This window comes from Etheostoma cragini, chromosome 8, assembly GCF_013103735.1.
Source record: "Etheostoma cragini isolate CJK2018 chromosome 8, CSU_Ecrag_1.0, whole genome shotgun sequence".
NCBI lineage: Eukaryota > Metazoa > Chordata > Actinopteri > Perciformes > Percidae > Etheostoma > Etheostoma cragini.
In genome coordinates this window covers 24,034,635-24,057,481 of record NC_048414.1, presented here as the reverse complement: position 1 = coordinate 24,057,481, position 22,847 = coordinate 24,034,635, and the positions used below count along the sequence as shown (strand labels likewise).

General features: G+C 38.2%; 1 protein-coding gene across 2 annotated transcripts; it reads right to left on the bottom strand.

Annotated features, from left to right (window-relative positions):
* Positions 1-2,439: 2,439 nt before the first annotated feature.
* On the bottom strand, positions 2,440-22,230 carry cetp (cholesteryl ester transfer protein, plasma). 2 transcript variants are annotated; one of them, XM_034878401.1, is made up of 18 exons: positions 22,220-22,230; positions 18,512-18,838; positions 17,642-17,756; positions 17,427-17,558; positions 13,663-13,733; positions 13,477-13,564; positions 13,309-13,378; positions 12,842-12,902; positions 12,515-12,606; positions 10,146-10,245; positions 8,962-9,041; positions 8,630-8,680; positions 8,395-8,547; positions 6,913-6,980; positions 5,205-5,247; positions 4,653-4,725; positions 2,713-2,798; positions 2,440-2,606 (listed from the first exon to the last, which is right to left on the bottom strand). In XM_034878401.1, the coding sequence occupies exons 2-18, from the start codon at positions 18,657-18,659 to the stop codon at positions 2,529-2,531; spliced, it is 1,509 nt and encodes a 502-aa protein (XP_034734292.1). In that variant the 5' UTR covers positions 18,660-18,838; positions 22,220-22,230; the 3' UTR covers positions 2,440-2,528. The 2 variants fall into 2 exon arrangements, with proteins under 2 accessions (XP_034734292.1, XP_034734293.1); XM_034878402.1 differs by having other exon boundaries at positions 18,516-18,838.
* Positions 22,231-22,847: the final 617 nt, after the last annotated feature.

Below are 22,847 nucleotides of genomic sequence, written 5' to 3'. Positions count from 1 at the left end.
AATTTGAAGAGATCAATATTTGTTTTGCTTTGATATAAAGAGTAGCTCTATTACGGTGTCCTGCTACGTCCTGCTGGACATTTTTATGCCGTACAGTGCCCTGCTATGCCATGAACTACTACAAAGAACTACTACAAACTACTATTTTTGGTGACTGTTATTGCCACTCTTCATTCCAACCCCAACTGGTCGTCAGACACCGCCTGCCAAGAGCCTGGGTCTGTCCGAGGTTTCTGCCTAAAAGGAAGTTTTTCCTTGTCACTGTCGCACTGTTGCTTGTTCTGGAGGGAACTACTAGAACTGTTGGGTCCTTGTAAATTATGGAGTGTGTTCTAGACGTACTCTATCTGTAAAGTGTCTCGAGACAACTCTTGTTATGAATTGACACTATAAATAAAACTGAAATGAATTGAACCCAAATGGACAAACACTTCACTTGAGGCTAGGTGCTTCGAGAATTCAAAACCCACCATAACGGTGGCTTGTTTGGAAAACAATCTCTTATTTTACAAAAATAGTTAATCAAAATTAGATTTTAGATCAACGGTCAGTTTAAAAGATTTGTGTGAGTTTTTAACAGTGTTATAAATAATAGCTTTTTTTCAGATCAACTAGATCTCTGAGCCGAGAGGCAAATACTTTTTTTTACAGTTCTTCCTTGGTTAGTGGTCAGTGCACGAGATAAGCACATACATGCTGACAATTGGCTGAGGTTGAGGAAAATTTCACGTTAAGCCAATCAGAGGTAGAGATGTGTGGGTGTTCGAAAGCATGCAAAGTTAAACGGACACACAACAAACAACACAAGCAAGTCATGAACGAGAGACAGGTATTGTGAAGTGAGCCCAAATAATCCTAAAATAGTCTTCTCTAAACAAAAGTATAGCCGTTACTTTACCCGCCAAGAATTTAAGAGGATCATTCAGGGCACTAGTTGCCCAAATACCGGTCAGAGGAGGGGTAGCTCTACAGTGTAGAAAGACGTTTTCGAACTACATAGACGCCCAATATACTCAAATGAATGTGGAGCTCAAAAAAGCGTTTGAGAAGTTAGAATATGTGTCTACCACAGTAGACATATGGACTACATGTAACAAAAGCTATCTAGGCATCACGGCGCATTGGATAAATCTGCACAGCATGGAGCGAGGTAAGGCAGCCATGGCATGCATGAGGTTCAAGGGACGCCATATGTATGACAAAATTGCAACGGAGCTTGAGAATATCTACTCCTCAAATAGAATATCATTAAAAATCACCATAACAGTCACAGATAATAGCTAACATTTTGTAAAGGCCTTAAAAATATATGAGCTGGAGCGGGATGACTCTGATGATGAAGATGATACTGTGATTACATTGCTGACACATCAGAGATGTGCGCCACACACCCTGAACCTGGTGTCACGCACTGATATTAACAAGTAGTTACTGTCAATGGCCAGAACAAAAACTGTTAACAGAAGTGCTACTACGAAATGCGCAGGGTTGTGGAATAAGGCTAGTTGATGTTTTTAATACACAAAATGATTTACATTTACAAAATTCAAATGAATATTCTTTCAAATATTAAAACAACAGCCCCCCAAACCCCAGAGAAGAAGAAAAAAAAAGTATATTTACAGTGATCTAACATGCGCTTGATCTAAAAAATTGAATGCATCATTATTATTTTTGACGCAAACTAAGCATTTTATCAAATGTGACCCCAACATCTTCCTGTTATCGCATCAATGGTGGCGCTTTGTGTTGTACGTGGGGCACGGCAAACGCAAGTAAACGATGACAGCAGAGGGGACAGTGCCCGCTCTGCGAAATGGCAAGTTTCGTTGTGTGCACTTGTTGCAGTGATAAACCACCTCCACTGAAGAACGACAAGTTTGAAGTACCATCTTCGGCCAAAACACATTTTTGCCAAGATGCTAGTGGTGAAGTAATGCTAGTAAAGATGCTAGTAAAAGTCCTTATCTTTAATCAAAAATATAGAGACAGTTCCCTTTGTCCCTTCACATACATTATGGCATTCTTTTTCTAACATAGGCTTACTTGTTGTTGCATTCATTTGAGTTGATTTTACTATGCAAAAAACATTGCAGTAAAGCTATGTGTGGCTTCGTAGCACACATTATTTTGCAACAATTGTTGGTTTCTCCTCAATATGCAGTTCACATGGATGCCTCAAAAAATTAAGTTTGTTATCAAACATGTGATTAATAAACCTTAATGGTTGACATAAAACTGAAGAATCAGTTTCTTTAAACCAGTCTGTCATTTAGTTCTTTATTTCAACACTGCACGTTTACAAATAAATGGATTAATTAATCATGATTAATCGCAGCCCAAGACTGTGATTAACGTGATTACATGTTTTAATCGACTAACAGTAGTATAAATATAAAACTCACACATCTAAACGTGTTATCAGTATACAACAGAAGCATGGCTTGAAATGTTGATAATTATTTTAAGAGGTACAGTTTCCTTGCAAGCAACACCAAATCTGGCCCAAATTGCTCACGGGTGCTCAATTACTGTAGTGTCTTCTTGAGGAACTCAACCAGGAGGTGATGAGGGAAACCAAAATCCATCTGAATCACCACAAAGCCCTGCAGCATTGGAAAGGGGGCAGGGGCAGGGCAGAAGCAATGTGACTAAGAAGTAAAACAAATAGAGGCGCATGATAAGAAGAACAAAAGTCAAGAGAACACTTACATCCAGTGGAAGCACCTCTGGGTTAATGATGTCAAATAGGTTGGTCCCCTGTTTGTCCAACAGCCTGGTAAGCTCAACCTCCAGAACTGGAACACACGCCACAAAAGTATTACCAAAAAACATTGAATAGCACACCACTTTACCTCTTTCCTTGGTAGATGCTTGAATGAAGCCACCGAACAATTGCACAGTCGGTAATTTGATCCCTGCTACGCGTCAACCCAAGCCCTTTAACTTTTAAGGACGAATATGTAAAACATTTACTGTATTCTATCATAAAATGACCTTGATATGTCATCAGATACTAAGCAAACATGTTTTCTTGTGAGACAACAATGCTAAAGCCAGTATGTTCTTTTTAGAAGTTTCTACTCCAGTCCAGAATGTTTGCTTTTGTTGGCCTGTGTGTTGCCCCCCCCCCCACTGTCCATTTTGACACACCATGATGCCAGATATAAAACACAACACAGCGTGCGGCAGCAACCAAACAAACTGGATCCACAGAGTTAGATTATACCTGGTCTAAAAAACACCTAAAGCATCTTTCTAAACATTATTTGTAGGAGGCGGGCCAAACCATCATCAATCAAAAAGGAACTCTGTTGAGTTCAGTGAGTTCAATCAAATAAGACTGCACATTAAAAGGCTCAATGCACACTCAAGTCAAACCAACTTCCTGTTTCAATGGCAAAAATCACAAACTGGCGGCCCTGCCACAAAAGTTTTTCTTTTAGTAACTTTTCATTCCTAAATTCTTAAGATGGCACATATCAAATTTGAAGTTGATCAGATTAAATCACTAGGAGGAATTTGTTAAAGTGCGAAATGTGGATATGGCCAAAATTGCAATTTAAATTTTGAACTTTCAATTTAAAATGGCAAACTTCCTGTTGGGTTTGGTGTATGGCTTCAATTAGCTTTTTTGTACGTCTTGAAATGCGACATATGGATACCTTGTTTTGTTAGTCTACGTTAAACATATTGCAGGGGCTCAATTTTTTAAAATGTTGTTCAAAATAACTTATTTACTGTCAGCATTTATATCCAGATACTAGCTTACGTTACCTGTTGCCAAATGTACTGTTATTGTTATCAAGCGTGACATGCAGAGATGCTTCTGTTGCCTCTAACGTCTGTTTCGGAGAGCAGCGCAGGCGGTTAAGCACCAGTTATAGAGAGAGATTTATTAGCCTACGTTAAGTAATAGCGACAGTAAAAAGGTATTTCCCTATTATTAAGGTTAACCTTTGCAATTGATCTGCAGGTCACTATTATTCCAAACCAGTGTTGATCCGGAAAGATCAACTGTGGTCCGTTACACCACTAGCCAGCATCTAGCTAACGTTGATGTTGTGTGATGTTGGGTATAGCTTATTTCAACCTGGCAAACAGCATGAGTTTCGGTTCGGGTGAGAAGGGGCCAGGGAGGAGACAACCCTCTCCAGTATTTTGAATTTGGACTGTAGCACCCATTTTAAACACTAACTGCCAGTATTACATATTACTCCTTTAACCATTCCTAGCTGCTAACTTGAGTGTTAATGCTTGATGCAGAATGCCAATTTTGTTCAACTACTCATTGGGAGACCTACATTCTAGCATCTACCTATTTCCACAAATGGAATTAAATAACATTACGCAACCTGCAGCAATTATAGGATCCGGTTTCATCTCCTGAAGTTACATTTTGACGCCGCTATGAGTTGATATTCCAAGGTATTTTCAGGCAAAGTTAACTAACAATAACTTTATTTTTTCTACTGAATTTGGAACAGCCAACTATTTAAAATGAATACATTTGACGAGGAAATGCCTTCCACAGTGAAATCAGTTGCAAGAACCATTTGTCTAAAGAGAATGCTTTCTGATGGTGGGGTCAATAGGTTGAGGTTTAAACCAGGTTTCACTTTATTATATGTGTACATTTCTTTTTTCCTTACCAGACAGGACCTTGGGAGTGCCTATCTTCTCCACAGCTTCTCTCATGAACTCCAGTTGTGCCTCATCTAGGAGCTAAAAAAAGAGAGACGGATGATGACTGACGAAGTCCAATCAAACATTCAAACAACAGCATAGTTCCAACAAGCAAAATGAACAAAAAGTAATTTAAATGGGAGAAAAATACTTACTTTTGTGTTCTCTTGTAAAATCTTTGTTTCCTTTCTTATTATTAATTTGTATCAGAATAATAATCAGGTACTGCAACATGCTTAATTTTTACTGTAGGGATTATAAATAATAGACTTATATTGTTTATCATACACGTTTCATAGCCAAGGTCAAAGACAGCAAAAGCAAAAGTTATTTACATCTCCCATTTTAAATATTTATTTCCCTCTCTTGTGGCTTTAGCTGTATTTAAGCTAGAATGTATCTGCATAACTATGTGAATATGTCAAATTTCTCAAATAATTTCCTATGCATCTTTAAACTATTGTATTTGCCACATAAGAACATTTTGGTCAGTGAGATCAACTGAAAATAGCTCTTACTGGTTGATGTTGTAAGGTAGGCTCAGCTTGCAATACAACGATCCTAGAAAGGAAGAAGGATCACCATCACACACACCAAACACAGGACATTGACTTATGGTGTGTTCACACCAAACACAAAGCAAATATTTTGTGTGGCACAATTACATACAAAATCAATGCAAAGATGCGAAAGGACGCAAATTTGTGCTGGGTGACACAAGTGGCGAGGCTGACACAAATGTGTAAAATTTGTGTTTTCAAGATCTTCCTGACATCCTGATGTTGTTGAATCAGTCATCAGTGATCTTCATTGCCCGTGAGTTTAGCTTCAAAGTTACACAGTATGTAGATATATTGGTGTATAAATAATAACATTGCTGTTGATTTATGCCTAATTTAGATCAATCTATCAATATATTTGTCAAATTAAATCTTATTTAAAATAAGATTCCAGTAAAATTTAATCCCGTCATTTCCTTCACTTTGTGCATTAAAAAAATAACTAAAGCTGCAAGCAGCAAGGAACATGCAAACTGTGTCCTTGACCAATTGAAACTGAGTCAGTTATGTTATTTCCTGCATGGAGTGTGTGGCAGTGGAAGTGATGTTTTGCAATTTAATTAAGAACTTCCTGTTTCCATAACTGTCTACGGAAAATGGTTTATGAAAGGGCCTGAAGTATAGAGTCATGAAAAAAAGCAAAAAAGCACAACAACTACTCAAAGTGATTTACACAGTGCAGGCACTATTCATACACACATTCATACCCTGGTGGCAGAGGCTGCAAAGGTGCCAAAGAAGGATCTGTTAAAGCCTCTAGGAGGAGATTTAAAATAAGTTCCTTGTATATTGTCACCTGACTTATGACATCATACCCAAGTTATCAAATGTTCCTTCAAAATTTAGGGTCACATTTGTAGTATGATTATACCAACTAAAAATGAAACAAGTCTGATAAATCCTCTAGCAAAAACTTTGCCCAAAATACAAAATGGCAGACTTCTGTTTGGGTGGAGCTAGTGAAAGTAAAAATGATAGGAGTGATGTGAGTAGAACATTTTGTGCCAAACGCGACAGTCATCCAGTAGAACAAATAAGAACTGGACTGATAATGATTATTTCTTTAACTTTCCAAAACCGGCAATCCAACAATCTTAACACAGAGATGGGTCGGATAAAGAAGTGAGAAAGAAAACAGTTTTTAAACTTCTCTTCCAAGTTTTCTACCAGAACTTTGTTGTGTGAACAATCAAGTGCAACACCATTAATGCATTTGGGGAAATGTGCGCCATGATTTACATTAGAACACATATCACCTTTTGCCCTTTCTACGACCGCATGCTTTTTAGTGCACCTTTGAGTGAGGCCACTTTCCATCAGACACAATTGGATGACACGCTGTATGAAAAGGTTAGCTTTGAGCACACTGACACATTTTGTGTGACCTTCTGCCTATGTACAGTAGCAAGTTCTCCATCTATCTGTGTTATTGTAGAACCAATAGCTTTCTGACTGATTAATGCAAAAATGTGTGGGCGCTTTCATGAAACCCAAAAATATGACTCTGTATATATATAACTTAAAATAAGTTAATTTGGTACTTTATGCTGAATTCTATTGAAAATGGCCTTTAAAAATAATAATGTGCATCTTGTGCACTAAACTCTGCATGAAAGTTGTTCAAAGCCCGTAAGTCCTGTAAAAAAAAAAGAAAGAAATGTCTTACTCTGACGGGTTACCATGCAGAAAAAGTTTCTTGTCAGTATAGGAAACGGTGACGTCTATGGCCACATCCTAGATATAAAAAACAACAATAAAAATGTCACTCAAACAGACTGAAATCATCACAACATGCAGTATTCAACTATCTAACCACTATATGTAGATGGTCATATTTTCACTTTTTAACTAAGCCTCGGACACGTAACATGCCAAGATGTAAAAATACTTCACTAAATGCCTTGCTTTGTTGCATTCGCATCAGAAAGGTATTGCGTCAGATTTTAATACGGGATGTACATGTCTATCTTCCTTGTAATTTAAAAGCAAAGCTATAGACTGTAAATTTGGCACAATTGTGACCTCTTATAATAAACAATTTATACTGTATTGATTCCGCAAGGGAAATAATTTTTCACTCTTTTATTAGAACACACTTATATTCTATCTCAGTGGTATTGTGGTATTTAATTTTATCATTCCTTACAAATGCAATACCAAGTGTGGCCTGGCAGATGTCGCCGTTTTGACTGTATGAAATGCTTTCAAAACACAGCACATTCACTATGTGCATCAAACAAAGTAATAACACATTAGTGGAATTCAAAGTACATTGGTCTGCTTTTAAACCATGTTTCTAAAAATGCCTATTTAAATTATAATAAAGAGTTTATCCAGAACAGTGTTACATTCATCTTATCCTGTACTGAAACTATTTACCCCCCAGCTGCTGAACTGGACTAAGGGGTTTATATCGTCATTAAATATCATTGTCCTATCCCCCGAAAAAGCCTGGCCAGCAGCATATAGAACAGAGTGCCAGCGGGTTGCCAGCAATCAGACAGCAAGTGAGACATAAACATTTGGAAGGGGCCAACAGTTTCAACAACCTGTTGACATTCCCCACAAAAAAGCCTGAATTTAGTCTTAAATCGGTTTAATGAAAGCAGTGGCACTTAAGTTACCATGGAGATGACCACTATTGATGACCACTTGAAGTGGGATGTATGTGCCACTGTGCAGGTAAAGAAACTGCAACAGCAAATTACCATTTGGTTTGTGTATCTTTGCGTATCTGCACCATGACGATTTCCGTATTTTTAGATATTAATGTTTACCTTGACCTTTACCTTGAATGAAACACAAATATATGCACATAATAGGATAGATATCCCTTTAAAAAAATCATGTATGTATATACTGTATGTATGGATGGGTGGATGAAATAATTATTTATATTTTTCAAATTAATGAGCGGCTCTACAATATGTTCACATACTCCATGAAAACTGGAAAAGCACCTCTTGTGGTACTTCTGCTTGGGAATCACTGTACCATACTACATCATAGAGCAGTGCAGTGGTGTGCAGGAACAGTCTTTCAGTAGTGTTGGATGTATCAAAACACTCAGCTCATTCAAATTCTGTTTTCTTTAGCTTTTTAGCAGATCTCTAAAAATGTCCTGTCACAAAAAAGGGTAACAAAATACCGTTTGAAAGGAGAGTGTTGGTGTTTCTTGACTCCCACAGTGAAGCTGCCCAGAGGCCTTCCCCCAGACAGTTGTACCCAAGGTGGAGGTGTTTAGGTAGGGAACAGAGGAACTCCAGACTCTCAGCTCTGGGGAACCTGATTCTAGCAGACACTGAACACACAAATGCAAAAATATATGTCTCACCTGACAAAGGTGTTTGAATTTGGGAGTGTGCAGGGATGAGAAGTGTTACCTTTCGAAGGAAGTCAGGCATGGCACTGGTGAGATTTGTCTTGAAAAGTTCCTGAAATCACATTTATCAATATAAACAAAAGATTAAACTGCAACAGTTTAAACATCTTTGACCAGATGTCCCGATTGCCTAAGATGTACCAGAGCAAAGCATATTTGATGTTTGTAGTATTTTTTGCATATGAAGAACCAACAAGAATATACTCAGGTTCCCAAAAGCAGTTAGTAAGCTATCAAAGCCAATTTTATCAATAAGATACCACATCCACATGTGATGTTAAATGCGCCCCGCCTGGATGTTTTACAGAACATGTTTGAAAGTGATTTGCTTACAGTTAGCTCTGCTCCAGAGATGTTGAGTTGGAAACGGCCATCTTGGTGGGCAGTAGTAAGCATGGGGTTTAAGACCTGGTCTGGGGTTAAACACAAGTTATATCTGTACTAAACACAATGTTTAGTAGAAATACACCTGTAATTCACAAAGAGATGAGATGATCTTTGTAACTGAGACAGTGGCCTACCCTGCTGCTCATGAGCTGCTGCTGCTCTTTGACTACCATACTGGAGAATTCAATTCAATTTTATTTACAGTGTCAAATTACAACAGAAGATATCTCAGGTCTAGACTACAGCCTAACATTTTCAGAGACATAAATTTCACCCATGAGAAACAGGGGCAAGAAGAAACTCCCCTTTAACAGGTAGAAGGTTCGGGTAGAACCAGATGGCTAAGAGACAAAAAGACAGAAGCGTGAAGTAATTTAGAAATATTTTAATTACTGAATTTATACTTTAGGCTTATTGAGGTTATGCTTAAAAATGTCCGTAGATTACTTGAAATGTTTCACCAGTCATAACAGCTGGAAAGCAAATAAATGTGAAACATAAGATTCATCTAGTAGAAAAAGTTTCTACATCATTTTATCAAACAAAGATTCTCAGGGGAAACTAAAACTTGCTCTATACAGCAATAATAACTACACCCACCTTAGACAGGGACAACAAATTTAGATGATACTTCAAAACCTGAAATTGCATTTAGTGACCAACTTTTTCTTGCTATCTAAATATGTCTGAACACATCAATTATCGTATGCAAAAGTTTAGGTAAAAATGAGTAAGATTATGGTTAATAAATGTGCAAAAGTTAATTGCAGGTCTGTCACTAAATTTAAAGTGTGGATAAAAGTTCCCTTCACAGCCATCCTCCATCTTAATCTTACTTTCCAACTCGCTACATAAAGGACAGACTGAGGGTAAATGCTATACCTGACTAAACAGATACATCATATATCAAAATCTAAATAGAAAGAGATTACTTTTGATGCAATTATTTCTAATCTTGATAAATGTAATTACCAACTTTATGAGTTTTACATAGTTATTAACAGCAGACCTAGAACCTAAGTCTTAAAATCAACAAGAACATTTGTTGGACATTTCACATTGGATACTTCCTTTGTTGTTCCTTTCCTTTCTTATGTACCTACACTTCTAAATTCAAGCCAACTACTGACCTGAGATCCAAAAGTAAAGCATCTTGTTTTCCGTCAGCTGCCTGGGGTGGAAGACAGAATCATTGATGACAGCGGAAGCATTATTGTAGTTGGTCAGCCCCTGGGATATTTATTAAAAAAAAAGGAAATATATGACGAGGGATGAGCAAAGAGACAATATGAGATTTGAAATCTAAAACAAAGTGATTCTTATCTAAATGTACACATCAATGTGAACTGTAAAACTCTGAATGCTACTGCTATCCATGCATGATACAGAGGGAACAGTACCAAAATTATTAAGGTGGGCAGGGGCCTGACAAAGAGCTAAATTCCAATATTTATATGTATTACAGCCAACTACATAAACCACTGTGTCAATATTATTTATATTATATAATATAAAGTTGACAATTTTGAGCAAAATTTATAAAAAGAATTATGATAATCTGAAAAATGCACAAGTTATAGAGGAACAACTTCTTGTAGCTTGCAGTCAAAACAGAAAGTTATGCTGATATTGGCAACAAGTACTCCGATTAAACAGAAACTCCAGACTCAGTTGTTCCCCTTTGTCCACTAAGGCTGTGTGTTGATGTCTTTTAACCTGGAACCAATTTGCACATGTTTTTTTATCTATGTGACTTGGGGGGCTTGGATCCGTGCTTGCAGGTCTATGCTCTTTCTTGTTTCTAGTTCTCAGTTATTATTTTGAAATACTTATCCTGCACTCTACACTTTGGCTGTATTCAAAACATAAAACTAACATATGCAGTATGTAGTACATACTGCCTACTGCACTGTTCAGTAGTATGCAGTAGAGGTGTAATGTTAAATCTATTAATTTTATTGCAATATTGCAACTGAAAAATATTATTGGGCTTTTTTTAATGACCATTCTTTGTTTTTGAAATATACTGCATGGTTTAGCTCCCCCACCACTTAAACAATTTATTATAACAGCTCATGGTGAAATAAAACAAACAAGATCATAGACAAGGGGAGTCTGTTATTTACTGTTATATAAAACATTGCTCAACAAAATGTGCTCAAACTGCTTTTTTAGTTAAAGCAACAAACAGTGGAATGCCAACCCCACAAATATTAGAGTGCATGACTTTTGGTTAGTTTGAACTAAAAAATAATCTTGTTGTCATTAAGGTCTAATAATGCCTCATTGAATGTATTGTATATGTATTGGTCTGTCCTACAAGTGTAGCAGTTAGTGTTATATGGAATAATATTTTAATATTGTTATACTGTACTGTATACACGCCCAGGGACAACAAATCAAAATTAGCATAATGAATCTGGTGCAATGCACTTATTGTGCACTGTCCCTTTTTTAAATAATAATGACCAGAGATGTGGTAACACAAGCAAATATGGGAGCTGCATTTAAAAGTTGGAAACATCTCTTTCATTTACTCTAGCCTTGTGTTCCACTTCTTTAAATATTTAGAGCTGGAGAAACAGTTCTGGTCGATCTGCCATCCATGTGTTCCAACTTGCCAAAAGTCTTGCCAAAGAAACAATGCCAACACCTCTCTGGTCACTATCTGATGGTTACACAAAACTTAACCTGCTGCTGCACAGAGAGACGGAAACAGCCCATCAAGCCGGTCTGAGGGAAATAACCAGCTGAGGAAAGCCCAACTTGGAACAAAGGCTGACAATCCCCTGCGTGTGTCAGGGCCTTTATTGGTTCAATAGCTTTTCTCTGTCTGTAAAAAAAGGACCTCTAGAGGTTTTGGGATGTGCCTCTTCCTATTACTATACTATACTATTATTTTTATTACTTTTTTCCAAATAAGTAGTTTAAATTGCAAAAAGGAGTTCATTTTTGGTGGACTTTGGGTCAGTGGTCCTAACATCCTCCCTGTGGCCTTAGAATTCCGCAATGTATGGTCCATATTAAGTTGGGCATTTGATTTAAGGTTTTAACATCTGGGCAGTTCATTAACCAACTGGGCCGTGGTCATATCTATCTTGGCTATGCAAGAACAGAACTGAACATACAAAACAAAATCCAGATAAACACAGCTACACTGACACAATATAAAATCTGTATAGTTTTCTGTAGAACAAAAGGACCTCAGCTGTTGGTTACAGAAAATACCTGTTTACATTCCCCAGGGATTACCAGTTTAACTTGGTAATGTATAAACATTTTGTCTTGGAGTTCAGTTGTCCCAAGTTGTCTGATGTTCAATTTATTTCTCCTAGTTGGTAATTAGAACCTCCTTTTTGTGTTTTGTGTGTTTTTTGGATATGGATACCTATGCTTGATTCTGTACGGCATTCCTACTTCTTTTTAGCATTGCAAGACATGAACACAATTTAAAGAATATATGGTTGTGTATTAGACTTGATATACAGGTTTTCCTTACCTTGTGGTATGATTCAATATAGTTAGCAGTGATGACAGGAGCGGCAGTTACACCAATGTCCATATTGATATCTCCATCACTGAGGAACTGCCCTGTACGCACACCAACACTAATATTTAGATACATTCCAGATGAAGAAAAACGTATTCATATCAGAATAATTTAGTTATTTTATGGATTTAAACAAATTGTCAAATAGTATATGGCGACAGATAACCATAAAGATATAACCGGAGGTCGCTCTGTCTCTCTATTCTGTTCACACACACACACACACACACACACACACACACACACAAACACACACACAAACACACACGCACACACCTGCTGTATCTTGTATGAAGTCAGCCAGTATATTAGCCACCTTGTTGATCTCCTTACAAATCTGCATTTGAGAGAAGACATAAGCCCCTTTCATTTTTTTAGTGGATACATTTTTTTGAGTGTCACAACCCCCACAAAATTACTTGTTTCTCTTACAGAATTTGATTCTTCCAGTTGATAACATTTGAAAATAATGTAATCACCAATAATCCGGAGTATTTCCAGTGAGATAGATCGACCTCTGACTCTTCAGTTGTATGCTACCTGTGTGAAAGGGACTATGTCTATGTCGGGACCTAATGTCGGGACCTGTGAAAACGGCTCAACAGTATTACCTTTACTTTGACTGTAAGCAGACATGAACATGCTAACCATCAGTTTATTTTGATTAAGTCAACCTTTAGACATATTGCCAGGCAAAGAAAAAGAGATGAATGTAAGGTTAGTTGTGTTTCTCTTGCCCTCACCTGTCTCTTTATGACCAGTTTGACAGTGAAGGTGATGAAGTCAGTGAAGAGCTTCTTCAGCCAGTTTGGTCTGACCAACCACAGCAAACATACAGCAGAGTCAGACACTAGTTACGTAATGCTTGTCCTGCCGTTGACAGCCCACCAGGCTTTAGTTTTGTAACTTACTCTTTGTTGCCTTGCAGATGCAGACGGAGCTTGTGAAAATTAAGATAACAGTCCGATGTGTCTGCTGCTACCTTCCCTTCTCCACAATCTGGCAGAGGAGACAGATAAAAATAGCAGATAACTTTTCTTAATGCAGTTTCTATCAAGGTTCAATCTCTGCATACACGTACAACATAAAGTACTTACAGAGTCTGGGATTGATCCCAAGATCGATCTGAGATTCAATTTCAAAGTCAGTTGATTGTGCAACGTTGACACTACAAAAAATAAATACAAATCAATTTACTTTTAAAAGGAAGTGATGACACCATGGCTAAAAGAGCAAACTACAGAAACTGATGCTTAATCAAAAGTTAATTCACTGGTAAGTTACAGTGTGGCTCTTCTGTTTGACTGACATGTAATGTGTAGGATATGCAATGCCTGAACACAACAACAATGAGCTCTCACCACTTTTAAATCACAATTGCAGGATGATCATAAACACCAATTTAATGGTGCGTCGGTTAAATTGAAACATTATGCTCCTTTCTATCCACCTGGCAAATGTTTGCTCTCTGGCCAACAAAATAGATTAACTGCTACTCCTCAATTGAACTAACTCGGACTTCTGCACATCTGCCACCCTCTGTTTTACAGAGAAATAGGAAATGCAAGTGGAGGCGGATTCTGTCTCTACAAAAATGAAGGTTGGTGTACAGATATCATAGTGCTCAAGAAATCATGCAGCCCTCACTTAGGGATATTATTCATAAACAGAGATGGGAAGTAACGAAGTACCAATACATTGTTACTGTACGAAGTAGATCAAGTAGAAAAGGTTATCTATCAGGTGTGATTGTGAGTGTATGTTGGAGAATAGCGCAGACACACGCCTATCACCGCAAGCGGGCGTGCATGGCACACAAAGAAAAAAAGTGAAAGAAAAGTAAAAGATACTAGCTCTCAGTTGAGATTGTGTGTGTGCGTCTTTGAGAACTGTAAGTCGTATAACTTATGTTGTCAGTTCATTTAAGCCTGTTGTTGTATTGGTCCTAGTTCTTGCAAATTTAAAAGTTAGCTTTTTGTGTTCTTCACCTGTTACCTAGGTTACAACTGTTAGCTAGGTAGGACCTGGCTGTTGATTTGATATAATGGCAATTGTTGAACGTCCTTGCTCATTAAGATAATGTAACTAGCTAATGATGGGTTTATTGTTATTATTTACTATCATATATGATTCATATGCATTGTGTAGGGTAGCCTTTACAGCGTTATTTATTTATTTTTATTACTACACAAACACACAGCCATAGCAGAGCTACCCACGCCCATGTTTATACTGATGCTTGATTTGATAAAGCATCAACAAAGAGAAGTTGACTCCGTCCGTGTTTTAACAGACACACCTGGGCCAAAGTTGGAAACCAGAATCAGCTTTAAATACAGTCCTAATCTAGTCCTCACTGAGTTTAAAATAATTTCACTGGCGTTAGTTATAATTTTTGCGTCATCAATATCAAATTGAATCTAAATGGATGGGAACATAAACAGACCTCTCACAAAATCACACTTGAATTCATATCTTTCTACTCCATCAAAACCTTGTAGACCGGGAGTCCCAGTCTCTGTCACAATAAACAAGCTATATGTTTTAGGCCTATTTGCAGACAGTCATTTAAAATGTAGCCAATGGCATGTAAAGAATAAAGAATAAAGAGTCTTTTTTCAATGTCTGCTGTAGTTTCTCAGCGTGTTCTCTAGTAACATGTGTTTGGTCCAGGTAGCTTTGTAGTTCGCAAGGCTACTTTTACCCTTATACTTTAAGTAAATTTCCAAGTATTTTTTAACACAATTATATGTACTTCTACTTGATTACGGGAAGTGAGTGCTTTTGCCATCTCTGTTCATAAACTGCAAACCCTTTTATTCACAGTGGGATCGAGCTTTCCTTGTTCATTCTGGTCGGCGTCTACATTCCGCCTCAGGCCTGTGTTAGTGAGGCATTACCGCACCTGGCCAGATAACTAACAGTAGAGAAAAAAACATCTTGTATCCCTGCTCATTGATCTTGGGGACTTAAGCAGAGCAAACCTCAGCAATGAACTTACTGCAGCATAGTAGTAGACAGCATATGAAGTGCCCCACCAGGGACACTAACACAATGGACCACTGCTATACTACATGAAAGAAAGCTTGTTGCTTATTCCCGTGTGCAGCTTTCGGACTTTCTGATCAGTGTCTGGTTCATCTTCTCCCGACATACTGGCAGAAATTAAAATCTGCTAAACCTGTTGTAAAGAGTGTGGTCTAGACCTGCTCTATCTGTAAAGTGTCTTGAGATAACTCTTGTTGTGATTTGATACTATAAATAAAATTTAATTGAATTGAATTGAAAAGATGGACCAACAAGCTGGATTTACAGGCCTGCACTAGAACACACTGACCAAAGAAATCAAAGTAGCTAAGAGGAGCTATAAGATAAGCTGGAAAACAGCTTCACAAACAGCAACTCACGATCAGTGTGGAGAGGCTTGCAGACTGACTGACAAGCAGAATGGACTGTAGGTTTATAAAACCCACAGTCACACCGCTCCCTCACACCAACTCACCAACTCACACAGACAATCACCTCTAATGGCGGTCAGTCCGCGGTCAAAGGACCTGGAGCTCACCGCCAGTGTTTCAGTTGGACTGTTAAAAAGTTTTTAGATAATTAAAAGGTATTTAAAGTATTTAGAAGTGGGCTGGCTGCTGGTTAGCTAACGTTAGCTTTCATGCTAAATAAATTAGCCGGACAGATTTGTCCCTCATCTAGCGATAGAAAAATCAATAGAATTATTCTACATATATTATTATATACAAAAATCAATAGAAATATTCTACAAGTGCTCACATCACATTTACAAGTGGAGATTTTTTCTCATCAAGAAGGCCCAGCAGAGGCTGTATACTTCCTGAGCCAGCTCAGGAAGGTCAACCTTCCTAAGGAGCTGCTGACCAACTTCTACACATCCATCACTGTCTGGTTTGGATCTGCCACCAAAAAAGACAGGAGCAAACGGACAGTTAGGACTGCAGAAAAGATTGTCGGTGCCCACCTGCCCTCCATTCATGACTTAAACACATCCAGAGTCAGAAAACGGGCAGGAAACATCACTGCAGATGCATCTCACCCCGGACACAACCTGTTCCAGCTTCTCCCCTCTGGTAGCCGCTGCAGAGCACTGTACGCCAAAACAACAGACTAAGGAATAGTTTCTTTCCACAAGCCATCACTCTGATGGACAGCTGACTTCTTACTCACAGTGCCAGGTTCAATTCCTGTGCAATAACCTGTCCTGCTCCTGTCACAGCAATGGTGTATCTGTAAATTGGTCTTGGGAAGAACTCTTTTTTTTTTCACCCCACAATAGAAAACACCAAATAAATTATTAATTAAGCTAACTAATTGAGTAACGTATGTGAGATTTTGAGTTAGCTAGATACATTGTTAAAGGTAAGTTGCTCTTACCAGTGTTTTGCAAAGGTATTTTGTCCATGCAAAACCCTGCCAATTGGTCCCATAACATCCCAGTTAAAGAGTAAATATGACGTAAACATATTTTTCGTAAATCTTTACAATCATTCCCAGAAAGAACCAAGCAGGCCTGACTTGTTGCATGATCCAAATTGTCTTTAAAACTTGCCATTTTCGGCAAATAGCTTGCTTGAAGTTTGTTGGTGTTTCCCGAAAACCAATGGAGTTTTGCAAGGAGAGGGACATCCGGCGGAAGATCCGGCAACGAGGGATTTTCCAGCAATTATCTGGTATGTGAATTGATGTTGATCCAGATCATAGTTTTTTTTGGTGTAATAAATAGTATATCCTCATTTTTTTCATCATTTAGTTTTTCTCTGACAAAGGAGGAATACGTGCAGAAATAAGCCCAGAGTATAATTTGTTTCTGATCACACACACTTTGACTCACAGCCAGTTGCCGTATCCATACTGGATGCTCCCTCTGAAGACTGCAGACACATTGCTTATTTCCAAAACAATTCCTTCACCTGGACGTAGTTGAAATGCACTTTGACCAATCGACAGGTTGTGAATCTCCAAACTGGGTGGGTCAATGGAGAAATATTACATGATTTTATGACATTTTGGGTGTCAATCTGTGTATGGCTGTATGTGTCTACTTACTTGTCCAGGCCATACATGACTCTTCCTATAAAGCTCAGGGATTTCTCTCCCTTCACACTGGGGTACCTGGCATGTTGAAATGCTGCCTCAATCACTTTAGTGGTTTTCTCATTCACTGCCAGTAGCACACAAACCCAGAAATATGGTCAAAAACAGATACATGGCAGACAGATGGGAAATCACACACATTTGGGTATTCATTGGCACTTCCACTCATATCTATATAAATAAGCCAAAATTAAATAAGTAACCTGCATGGTTACACGTCATATTTAGTGAACAGCTAATGTTGTTATACACCAGTCCAGCTGTACACCACCAGAGCTAGTGTTTTGTACTTCCTCATCATATAATATGTAGTACATCAAAATAATAAACATAATAACTTTGGCATAAATTAATGCTAAAATAGTTACTGTTTCCAGTTTGACTATGGATTACAAAGATCCATGAGCCACTTTTCTTAACATATTTAATTTAGCTAATTATCGTAGTAAACTTGATTAAATAAATTAATAAATAAGATCTCCACGGGATTACCGTGTGGCAAAATGGCATGCAATTAAGGAAAAAACTATGCTGTGTGGCCATAAAAAATGTTGAGTATAATAGGTATAGTCGTTTATCCCGTCAAATCAAGGAGGACACAGAGGATTAAAAAAACATGATGGACTCTTCAAAAAGCCATACCGAGAACTACAAAGATAATTCTGAGCAACTGATAGACTTAATTAGCATTGTGTCAATTCAATGGCTTGAATGTAATTGATGTTAACATAAAATAGCTATGCAATACAGCTTTAAATTTATGAATAGTTAAAAGAAGGTCTTTGGAGGTAAATAGCAAAACAGGGTCACAATACCACTCACATACAAGAGCTGCAGGGTAGGTGAGGCGACATACAGCTCCGGTGAATCTGTAGGCTGAAGCAGGGTCCTGCAGGCAGGATTGGGATGTCCCAAACAAAGATAGGAACAGCAGATGGATCAGTAGCGGTGAGAAAACATCTTGAGGCATTTCGGACTTGGATACTTCACCTCTGTGAGAGTTGGTTAAGGTTTTTACCCTGTGGACTGGTTGCAGTTTACTTTATGTTTGTAAGTATAATAGTTCTTCTTGAGGTTTCCCTTTTAGACTCCAAATACCATGTACTGTTATTGCTCTGCTCCTATGCATGTGTAATTATCGATTTCAACCTTGTTCTCTCCACTATCAGAGTACTGCAACTATCTAGGAAAACCCTGTCCTTTATCCAATCAGAGATGAACAACCTGTGTGACTTACACTTGGTAGACAAACACTGACCCAGATTTTAGGTCCACTCAATATGAACTGGTCAAAGTACAACCTTTTCTATGATGCAAGTGCTAAAAAACCTTGAGTAGATAGTAACTCTGAAGCTTTTAACTATTCATTAATCACTCATCATCACTGAGTACAGACATTTGATGTTAAATCAGGGACATATCCAGGGTTTTCAATGTGTGGATTGCTATAAGGAAATTAGCACAGTATGTTAATAAAAGCAAGTAGAGGACAGGAAGATGCAACAGATGATGCATGTTGAAACATTTCATGTTAGTTGGTAGATTTCTGGCATTCCAGGCTGTTTGATTTATGAAAATGTAGGGCAAGGGTTATCACTACCAATGCTGGAAATCCAGAGTTCTTGCGAGAGCACAATTTGAATCAGCAAATTACTTTGGCATTGAGTAATGCTGCTCATTACCTATGCTCTTGTAGCCGAGCTGCACCAATCACATCGGTGTGTTTGATATAGGCGGGCCAGAGGCAAGCTAAACAGATGACGACAGTTTAATTTACCAGTTAGTTGAGTATGGAGTGTATTGAGCTCTGGATACGTCACTCCGTGTGTTGTTGTGATTAGAGTGCGGATCGGGCCGGATTTTTCTGTCCGAGCCCGGCCCGCGTCGGACAGAGCAGTAACCGAACCCGACCCGAGCCCGACAGGCATTAAGATATTTATGTCCGAGCCCGACCCGAGCCCGACACAGTTAAAATCGCATTTGTTTCTCATACTAATGACACATGTACGTTTGTTTGTGTGGAAAGCCCGCTTTTATTAAGCAAGTGTAGGAAGGCATTCGAAAATGTCAACAGATGAGCGCATCAATGCACACGGGGCAACAAGCGCCATTACCTACATAATAAGCTGTTTTAAATTCAAAATGTTCAATGCCTTATCGCGCTGATGTGACCGAGCCCGACCCGAACCCGTGCATCCTTTCTAAAAATCTGTTCGAACCCGGCCCGGCCCTTCGGGTACCGTCGGGTCCCGTCGGGCTTGGGTCGGGTATCCATCCACTAGTTGTGATGGACTGTAGTGTTATCCAATTGTGTGCAGTGAGATTTTCAAATGAACGCTTGGTGCCGCCCCTCAAGATGGGCGACTTTCATTAGTCTATCCCACTTTCATCACTCTATGCCAGAGCCTTAATCTTTAAGATTTGGGTCTCGGAGCATTATACTGATGAAAAATGGGCGCTGCATTCACGTGCTCTGACTGTAATGAAAACAGAGGAGAGACATTATGCTGTAACATGCACGGGACACTTTATTGAAGTTGCACAGCAGTGGAATGTGTCAAATAAAGTCCCTGCAGTTAGCACAGCTAGTCCGAGTAGATACGAAGTATGATGACTGCTGCAAGCCTTCTGGCTTTTGATCATGTCCCCTGCTTTGCGTATGGTCACCAGCGTTCTGTCACAGTGTCTCTGCTTAACAGTGCCTTTGACAGAGTCCTTGCGAAGTGCAGATAAGTTGTGAGGAACTCTAAACACAGCCCAGCAGGTGCTGCAGTGTTAGAGCAACAACAGATGAACGTGTACATAAGAAGGCGTCGCTGATGAAGACGTTCCAACCAGATGGAATTCAACTCTGGACATGATAAATACATTGTTTAAGTTGAGATGTACACTAAATATTTTATTTAACTGCTACTTTATAAACAAAATGCTGGTAAGTTTTTGCAGAACAAATGTTACGGCACTTTCGTTCATATGGCAGAACATTTAAAAAAAGATTGCACTATATACACTACTTTTGAATTAATTATTTCATTTCGCGATTAATCGTGATAATCAGGGAAATTATGCGATTAATCGCGATTTAAATTTTTAATTGCTGCCCAGTTCTAATTGTAATGTCATCTGATTGCGTAAAGTGAGACTTTCAAATGAACGCTTGGTGCCGCCCCTCAAGATGGGCGACTTACTTATTAACTATTACTCTATGCCACTTTCATAACTCTATGCCAGAGCCTTAAACTTTTGGATTTGGGTCTGGATTTCCAAGCTAATCACAACCTGCAATAATGTCTTTAAAATGACCAGAAATACCAAATCCTCACAGTGTAAACTCCTACATGGCAATTCAAGTTCAAGTTGAAGCACTTTAATGTTATTGTGTAGCACAATGTTATTACTTTGTGACAACCCAGAGGTGCACTTAAATTTACAAAATACATGTACGATAGTACTGGAACAATTTAAATAAATATGGATAAATGTAATAATAATAAATTACACGTATCTAGAATGACTATAGTTCTACTACTATACTACTACCTGCACGTACAAGGATAACAATTTCACACAGCACAGCAGCACAATGTGGAAATGTCTTCCACGAGGTAGAAGAAAAAACTGGCTTCAATAGATTCCGGAGTCTGAGGAGAACCCCTTTGTCTTGACTTAGCATTTCTGATCATCTAAACACAGGAGACAGTTTGGTGCCACCCTGCTTCTTCCCCTCTGCACACCATTCAGCCCGAGGTTACATATCCCGTTTACCTCAACTCAGTGGCGTGCCTGGACAGTTATGAAAGCCAGATTATCTAATTTATTGTAAGTTAATGTCCAGCCTCAGAATGCAAGTCATGCAACCATCTTTATCCTAATTATTGCACAACAGCCAATTATGTTTGTCAGTCACAGTCAGTAACAATGAAAACACACAATGCTCAATTGAATATGAAGGCAAATGGCTTGCAGCCATCATTAGTTCAATCACACTTATCAATTCATTACTATGCCCAAAAATAGTTTCTGAGTATTTTTACATAAAATCCATCCAATGCTCTTTCCTCGGGAAGACATTTTTTTTTTCTTTTTTATTAATCCTTTATTTAACCAGGAAGTCCCATTGAGATTCAGAATCTCTTTTACAAGAGAGACCTGGCCAAGGTAGCAGCCAAATAACAACACATACATAAACACCAAGTTACATTTTCAAGGTAAAAAAGTACAAAATGTTGAAAAACACAATTAGACTCTCAAGAAAAACAAGAACATGTCTCCATCACAACCTTCCTTACAATAGTTTTAAATTCATTAATGGACATAAGGGTTTCTAACTTTAGTACTTTCTGTAGATTATTCCACCCCCAAGGTGCTGAATAATAGAAAGCAGTTCTTCCTAATTCGGTTGCAACTCGTGGCACGTTAAACAGCAACCACTTTGAAGAGCGTAGCTGATAGGTACCAGAGCAGACAGAGAGGAGATTACAGAGGTACAGTGGAAGTTTGCCAAGTATAGCTTTACAAATAAAGATATACCAGTGTTGTTGTCTACGAATTTTAAGTGATGTCCAACCAACTAAATCATAAAGAATGCAGTGATGGGTGAGGGACTTTGTATTTGTTATGAATTGTAGTGATGCATGGTAAACTGAATCAACATGACGCAAGATGGAAGATGCGGCATGCATGTACAATATATCTCCATAATCAATTACAGGCAGAAAAGTAGCTTCCACAAGTTTCTTCTTAGCACTAAAAGTAAAACAATATTTGTTTCTGAAATAAAAGCCAAGCTTTACTTTAAGTTTCTTGACTAAAGCAATAATATGTTCATTGAAGGAGAGCTTATCATCTATCCATATCCCCAAGTACTTGTATGAAGACACTCTGTCAATTTCCAATCTAAGGACAAGAGGCCACAATTGTCAAGTAGCTGTTTTCGAGCTTTTGAGAAGACCATAAACTTTGTTTTCTGTGTATTTAAAAACCAGTTTTAGACTCAATAATGTATTTTGCAATGTCTGAAATGCAGTCTGAAGTTCCTGCACTGCTGCTGAAATGGTGGAGGCCTGGGTGTAAACCACTATATCATCAGCGTATAAGTGTAATTTGGCTTGAATATCTCTATCTAAATCATTTATAAAAATTGAAAACAGAATCGGTC

Bases quoted from the DNA above. Each gene is read 5' to 3' on its own strand.
- cetp (XM_034878401.1), bottom strand. From the start codon at position 18,659: ATGCCTCAAGATGTTTTCTCACCGCTACTGATCCATCTGCTGTTCCTA. The intron at 13,565-13,662 runs GTAAGTACTTTA...CTCCTCTGCCAG, and splicing joins TGGGATCAATCCCAGACTCT to ATTGTGGAGAAGGGAAGGTA. The intron at 4,726-5,204 runs GTAAGAGCTATT...CTCTTTTTTTAG, and splicing joins CTACCTTACAACATCAACCA to CTCCTAGATGAGGCACAACT.